General features: G+C 42.0%; 1 protein-coding gene across 1 annotated transcript in view; it reads right to left on the bottom strand.

Moving 5' to 3' along the window:
* The window catches only part of ABCA13 (ATP binding cassette subfamily A member 13), a 298434-nt gene that overhangs the window by 270561 nt on the left and 19452 nt on the right, over window positions 1–8421 (bottom strand). The window contains exon 12 of the mRNA XM_032874934.1: window positions 7576–7715. Within this exon, the coding sequence (XP_032730825.1) occupies window positions 7576–7715 (140 nt within the window). The remainder of the gene's footprint in view (window positions 1–7575; window positions 7716–8421) is intronic.

The raw sequence follows: 8421 nt of genomic DNA on the forward strand, positions 1-8421 counted from the left end.
AAAAAAAAGAACAAGAGGCAGTACCAAAGGCTAAGGACCTAATCAATACAGACATTGGTAATATGTCAGATTTAGAGTTCAGAATGACGATTCTCAAGGTTCTAGCTGGGCTCGAAAAAGGCATGGAAGATATTAGAGAAACCCTCTCGGGAGATATAAAAGCCCTTTCTGGAGAAATAAAAGAACTAAAATCTAATCAAGTTGAAATCAAAAAAGCTATTAATGAGGTGCAATCAAAAATGGAGGCTCTCACTGCTAGGATAAATGAGGCAGAAGAAAGAATTAGCGATATAGAAGACCAAATGACAGAGAATAAGGAAGCTGAACAAAAGAGGGACAAACAACTACTGGACCACGAGGGCAGAATTTGAGAGATAAGTGACACCATAAGACGAAACAACATTAGAATAATTGGGATTCCAGAAGAAGAAGAAAGAGAGAGGGGAGCAGAAGGTATATTGGAGAGAATTATTGGAGAGAATTTCCCCAATATGGCAAAGGGAACAAGCATCAAAATCCAGGAGGTTCAGAGAACCCCACTCAAAATCAATAAGAATAGGTCCACACCCCGTCACCTAATAGTCAAATTTACAAGTCTTAGTGACAAAGAGAAAATCCTGAAAGCAGCCTGGGACAAGAAGTCTGTAACATACAATGGTAAAAATATTAGATTGGCAGCAGACTTATCCACAGAGACCTGGCAGGCCAGAAAGAGCTGGCATGATATATTCAGAGTACTAAACGAGAAAAACATGCAGCCAAGAATACTATATCCAGCTAGGCTATCATTGAAAATAGAAGGAGAGATTAAAAGCTTCCAGGACAAACAAAAACTGAAAGAATTTGCAAACACCAAGCCAGCTCTACAGGAAATATTGAAAGGGGTCCTCTAAGCAAAGAGAGAACCTAAAAGTAGTAGATCAGAAAGGAACAGAAACAATATACAATAGTAGTCACCTTACAGGCAATACAATGGCACTAAATTCATATCTCTCAATAGTTACCCTGAATGTTAATGGGCTAAATGCCCCAATCAAAAGACACAGGGTATCAGAATGGATAAAAAAACAAAACCCATCTATATGTTGCCTACAAGAAACTCATTTTAAACCCGAAGACACTTTCAGATTTAAAGTGAGGGGGTGGAAAAGAATTTACCATGCTAATGGACATCAGAAGAAAGCAGGAGTGGCAATCCTTATATCAGATCACTTAGATTTTAAACCAAAGACTATAATAAGAGATGAAGATGGACACTATATCATACTCAAAGGATCTGTCCAACAAGAAGATCTAACAATTGTAAATATCTATGCCCCTAACGTGGGAGCAGCCAACTATATAAACCAATTAATAACAAAATCAAAGAAACACATCGACAATCATACAATAATAGTAGGGGATTTTAACACTCCCCTCACTGAAATGGACAGATCATCCAAGCAAAAGATCAACAAGGAAATAAAGGCCTTAAATGACACACTGGACCAGATGGACATCACAGATATATTCAGAACATTTCATCCCAAAGCAACAGAATACACATTCTTCTCTAGTGCACATGGAACATTCTCCAGAATAGATCACATCCTTGGTTCTAAATCAGGTCTTAACTGTTATCAAAAAATTGGGATCATTCCCTGCATATTTTCAGACCACAATGCTCTGAAGCTAGAACTCAATCGCAAGAGGAAATTTGGAAAGAACCCAAATATATGGCGACTAAACAGCATCCTTCTAAAGAATGAATGGGTCAACCAGGAAATTAAAGAAGAATTGAAAAAATTCATGGAAACCAATGATAATGAAAATACAACAGTTCAAAATCTGTGGGACACAACAAAGGCAGTCCTGAGAGGAAAATATATAGCGGTACAAGCCTTTCTCAAGAAACAAGAAAGGTCTCAGGTACACAACCTAACCCTACACCTAAAGGAGCTGGAGAAAGAACAAGAAAGAAACCCTAAACCCAGCAGGAGAAGAGAAATCATAAAGATCAGAGCAGAAATCAATGAAATAGAAACCAAAAAAACAATAGAACAAATCAACGAAACTAGGAGCTGGTTCTTTGAAAGAATTAATAAGATTGATAAACCCCTGGCCAGACTTATCAAAAAGAAAAGAGAAAGGACCCAAATCAATAAAATCATGAATGAAAGAGGAGAGATCACAACTAACACCAAAGAAATACAGACAATCATAAGAACATATTATGAGCAACTCTATGCCAACAAATTTGACAATCTGGAAGAAATGGATGCATTCCTAGAGACATATAAACTACCACAACTGAACCAGGAAGAAATAGAAAGCCTGAACAGACCCATAACCAGTAAGGAGATTGAAACAGTCATCAAAAATCTCCAAACAAACAAAAGCCCAGGGCCAGACGGCTTCCCGGGGGAATTCTACCAAACATTTAAAGAAGAACTAATTCCTATTCTCCTGAGACTGTTCCAAAAAATAGAAATGGAAGGAAAACTTCCAAACTCATTTTATGAGGCCAGCCTCACCTTGATCCCCAAACCAGACAAGGATCCCATCAAAAAAGAGAACTACAGACCAATATCCTTGATGAACACAGATGCAAAAATTCTCACCAAAATACTAGCCAATAGGATTCAACAGTACATTAAAAGGATTATTCACCACGACCAAGTGGGATTTATTCCAGGGCTGCAAGGTTGGTTCAACATCCGCAAATCAATCAATGTGATACAACACATTAATAAAAGAAAAAACAGGAACCATATGATACTCTCCATAGATGCTGAAAAAGCATTTGACAAAGTACAGCATCCCTTCCTGATCAAAACTCTTCAAAGTGTAGGGATAGAGGGCACATACCTCAATATTATCAAAGCCATCTATGAAAAACCCATTGCAAATATCATTCTCAATGGAGAAAAACTGAAAGCTTTTCCGCTAAGGTCAGGAACACGGCAGGGATGTCCGTTATCACCACTGCTATTCAACTTAGTACTAGAAGTCCTAGCCTCAGCAATCAGACAACAAAAAGAAATCAAAGGCATCCAAATCGGCAAAGAAGAAGTCAAACTATCACTCTTCGCAGATGATATGATACTATATGTGGAAAACCCAAAAGACTCCACTCCAAAACTGCTAGAACTTGTACAGGAATTCAGTAATGTGTCAGGATATAAAATCAATGCACAGAAATCAGTCGCATTTCTCTACACCAACAATAAGACAGAAGAAAGAGAAATTAAGGAGTCCATCCCATTTACAATTGCACCCAAAACTATAAGATACCTAGGAATAAACCTAACCAAAGAGACTAAGAATCTATACACAGAAAACTATAAAGTACTCATGAAAGAAATTGAGGAAGACACAAAGAAATGGAAAAATGTTCCATGCTCCTGGATTGGAAGAATAAATATTGTGAAAATGTCTATGCTACCTAAAGCAATCTACACATTTAATGCAATTCCTATCAAAGTACCATCCATTTTTTTCAAAGAAATGGAACAAATAATCCTAAAATTTATATGGAACCAGAAAAGACCGCGAATAGCCAAAGGAATATTGAAAAAGAAAGCCAGAGTTGGTGGCATCACAATTCCGGACTTCAAGCTCTATTACAAAGCTGTCATCATCAAGACAGCATGGTACTGGCACAAAAACAGACACATAGATCAATGGAACAGAATAGAGAGCCCAGAAATAGACCCTCAACTCTATGGTCAACTAATCTTCGACAAAGCAGGAAAGAATGTCCAATGGAAAAAAGACAGCCTCTTCAATAAATGGTGTTGGGAAAATTGGACAGCCACATGCAGAAAAATGAAATTGGGTCATTTCCTTACACCACACACGAAAATAGACTCAAAATGGATGAAGGACCTCAATGTGAGAAAGGAATCCATCAACATCCTTGAGGAGAACACAGGCAGCAACCTCTTCGACCTCAGCTGCAGCAACATCTTCCTAGGAACATCGCCAAAGGCAAGGGAAGCAAGGGCAAAAATGAACTATTGGGATTTTATCAAGATCAAAAGCTTTTGCACAGCAAAGGAAACAGTTAACAAAACCAAAAGACAACTGACAGAATGGGAGAAGATATTTGCAAACGACATATCAGATAAAGGGCTAGTGTCCAGAATCTATAAAGAACTTAGCAAACTCAACACCCAAAGAACAAATAATCCCATCAAGAAATGGGCAGAAGACATGAACAGACATTTCTGCAAAGAAGACATCCAGATGGCCAACAGACACATGAAAAAGTGCTCCATATCACTCGGCATCAGGGAAATACAAATCAAAACCACAATGAGATACCACCTCACACCAGTCAGAATGGCTAAAATTAACAAGTCCGGAAATGACAGATGCTGGCGAGGATGCGGAGAGAGGGGAACCCTCCTACACTGTTGGTGGGAATGCAAGCTGGTGCAACCACTCTGGAAAACAGCATGGAGGTTCCTCAAAATGTTGAAAATAGAACTACCCTATGACCCAGCAATTGCACTGCTGGGTATTTACCCTAAAGATACAAACGTAGTGATCCGAAGGGGCACGTGCACCCGAATGTTTATAGCAGCAATGTCTACAATAGCCAAACTATGGAAAGAACCTAGATGTCCATCAACAGACGAATGGATAAAGAAGATGTGGTATATATATACAATGGAATACTATGCAGCCATCAAAAGAAATGAAATCTTGCCATTTGCGACAACATGGATGGAACTAGAGGGTATCATGCTTAGCGAAATAAGTCAATCGGAGAAAGACAACTATCATATGATCTCCCTGATATGAGGGAGAGGAGATGCAACATGGGGGGTTAATGTGGTAGGAGAAGAGTAAATGAAACAAGTTGGGATTGGGAGGGAGACAAACCATAAGTGACTCTTAATCTCACAAAACAAACTGAGGGTTGCTGGACAGAGGGGGGTTTGGGGGGGGGTTATGGACATTGGGTAGGGTATGTGCTATGGTGAGTGCTGTGAAGTTTGTAAACGTGGAGATTCACAGACCTGTACCCCTGGGGGAAAAATATATATAAATATATATGTTTATAAAAAATAAAATTATAAAAAAAAAATAGGTGAGAAATTCAGAGTTTTTTTTTAAATCACTTTAAAAGTCCCCAAATGTCAGTGAAAATTAAACAATATCCTGAAATCATAATAAATATCAGGAAATTTTGAACAAAATGTTAATGAAGACTGTGACCTATCAAACTGTGCTCTATACTAGAGTTCTGCATAGAATAAATATTATAGCTTTAAACGTATCTATTAGAAAAGAAGAAAACCAGGGCACCTGAGTGGCTCAGTCATTAAGAATCTGCCTTCAGCTCAAGTCATGGTCCCAGGATCCTGGAATCAAGCCCCGTGTCAGACTCCCTGCTCCCTGCTCAGGGGTGTCTCCCTCTGCCCACTCCCCCTGCTTGTGCTCTCTCTCTCCCTCTCTCTCTCTCTGTCAAATAAATAAATAAAATACTTTTTAAAAAAAGAAAAGAAAAGAAGAAAATCTGAAAATCAAAAAGCTAGGAAAAGAACATCAAACTGAACTTAGTAGAAGGAAGGGAGGAAATAATACAGATAAAAAAAGGAAATTCATGAAACAGGAAACAAATTAGAAAATCTATGAAAGAGGACACAAATGCACAGAACAGAGAATCAAGAAAACTCCGTTCTCGGACAAGCTCTATTTCCATAACGGAGCAAGCCTTGAGGCAGCGTGATGTGCCCAGTGAGGATCGTCCTGACAGAAGGGAAGTTCACAGGCTCCGGGGAGAGACCTCCTACAACAGTGTCTCGGCTTTGACACTTGGAGCTCAGCGGTCTATATCAGAATTTAATCTCCACGAGCCTCAGTATTCCTATCTGAAAATGGAGTCAAAATGGAACCCAGCTCAAGGGTTGACAAGGGGATTGGATGAAATAATTCATACAAAACACAACAAATGTTGTGATTGTCAATGGTATTGAGACCTTCTCACGGATGCCGAATGTCACTCTTGTCGCCTATGTTTCTGGAAATGGTCAGGAGCCAGCCAAGCTCTAGCCCTGGAGGAACACGCAACCAAGGAGGCACGGCCGACAGCCCAGCACTGTTGCCAAGGGCAGAGCTCAGTGTGGCCTGCCTGCAGCCGAGGCAGAGACCCAACGGGCAGCTCGTGGGTTTGACACTGACCGCCATAGAGAAGGGTTTCTCTGGCAGCCTCTAAAAACAGTGGTTGGAGTATGGAGAGTCCTAGAAAAGTTAAAAATGGAACTACACTACCATCCAGCAATTGCACTATGAGATATTTGGTCGAAGGGTACAAAAATACAGATTCAAAGGGACCCATGCACCCTGGGGTTTACAGCAGCATTGTTAACCAGAGCCAAACCATGGAAGCAGCCCAAGTGTCCATGGACAGATGAATGGATGAAGACGTGGTTCATATACACAAGGGCGTATCACTCCACCGTCAAAAAGAATGAGATCCTGCCATTCGCAACAACACGGATGGGGCTAGAGCACATTATGCTCATCGAAACGCGTCAGCCGGAGAAAGACAAATACCATATGCTTTCAGTCATATGTGGAATTTAAGAAACAAAACTACTGAGCAAAGGGGAAAAAGAGAGAGAGAAATGAAGAAATAGACTCTTCATTGCAGGGAACACGCTGCTGGTCATGGCGGGTGGGGGGCGCCTGGGGGGATGGGGAAGCAGGTGATGGGAGGAAGGAAGGCACCTGCCGGGACGAGCACCGGGTGATGCAGGGAAGTCTTGGGTCCCTGTATTGTACACCCAAGACTAATATTACACCGTATGCTAACTATTTGGAACTTAAATAAAAACTAATAAACAAAAATGAAAACCCCAGCAGTTTGAGGAGGAAGGAAGGGAGTGAGATTTGGTGGCCGTGGCCACAGAGCAGGAACCCCGAGTCGAAGCAGAGGTGCTCCAAGGGCAAGCTGGTAACCCAAGGGGCTGGAGTGCAGCCAGAGCGATCGCGGTCCCCAAGGACAGCCAGACCCAGACCACCAGCTCTCCCCTGGGATGAGTCAGAAACATAGGTCCCACCCTGCCAACATCTTCTCAGAAAGAAGGCCTTTGGGACGAGGGAATGACTGCCTGGGGGTCAGGCCATTGTGAATTTGTACAATTTATATTTGAGGGGATTTTTGGTTTTGAAGATTTCACGGGAAGAGGGGAGCGGGCTCGACATGGGGGTGCTGCCCCCGGAGGGCGGGCTGAGTCTAACAACACAGGAGTGAGGAGGCCCCTCAGGTAGCAGCTCTGGACTTCGCGGGGTCCGTCATGCCTGGTCCACCCCTGTCCGTGTTTATCAGCCAAACCAGAGGTCGAGAGGAAAAGAGGTCACAGGTAGAAACAGCTGCGACAACCAGTCAAGCCAGGGCCCCGGTCAGTCTCGCCATAACGCACGGCGACAACGCACTGTGGGTGTCCCAGGGGCAAATCCTCGGCGAGCCTCTCCCCCGGCACACGTCCCTCCGGCACCCTTCATAAAGAGGGCGTCTCTCAGCAACAACTCATGGAAGGGGGAGCAGTGCCCAGGTTCCCACAGCGAAGACGGCTGACCTACCAGACAGACCGTTCTGGACGCTTCCTTGCACGTTTGCAGAATGGACCAGTTCACAGGTCTTCCGGATAAATCCTGTGAAGCCTTTCCAGTCGGGTGTTTCCTCCAGGGACGACTGAACTGTTCCTAGTGCGCGGAAGATCCTGCAATCAGAGAACCCAGAGAAAGCTCGCCTTTGGTCGCGGTTTTCCAGAACAGGACAAATTCATCTACAGGCCAACAGTCACGGGTGACTGGCAGTCACCTGTGTCAGAAATAAGAACCTTCTCGATAGTCTCCTTACGAGTATTTGATTGCTTACAAATCCCCCACCCCATTTGAAGAAAGAGGGACAGTGACGCGTGGGAATATATGAAACACGAGACACAGCAAGTCAAGAGAACAGAAAGAGGAAAATAGGACTTAATATAACTTAATATAACTTTGCAGCCAAGAATGTTGCAGAAGGTTAAGTCAATGGTAAACCTTTAAAGGGCTTGTTTAATATCTTATATTTTTACTTATTTTTTAAGATTTTATTTATCTACCTGAGATTATTTATTTACCCCTAATATTTTGCATTTTTAAATGCTTTCCAGTAGTACCAAATAGGTCAGTCTTTTTTTAAGGATTAAAAGAAAAATTATGCCTCCATCAGAAAGGATGAATACCCAACTTTTGTAGCTACATGGATGGGACTGGAGGAGATTATGCTGAGTGAAATAAGTCAAGCAGAGAGAGTCAATTATCATATGGTCTCACTTATTTGTGGAGCATAACAAATAGCATGGAGGACAAGGGGAGATGGAGAGGAGAAGGGAGCTGAGGGAAATTGGAAGGGGAGGTGAACCATGAGAGACTATGGACTCT

Source organism: Lontra canadensis, unplaced genomic scaffold (assembly GCF_010015895.1).
Source record: "Lontra canadensis isolate GAN:19392208 unplaced genomic scaffold, GSC_riverotter_1.0 scaffold54, whole genome shotgun sequence".
NCBI lineage: Eukaryota > Metazoa > Chordata > Mammalia > Carnivora > Mustelidae > Lontra > Lontra canadensis.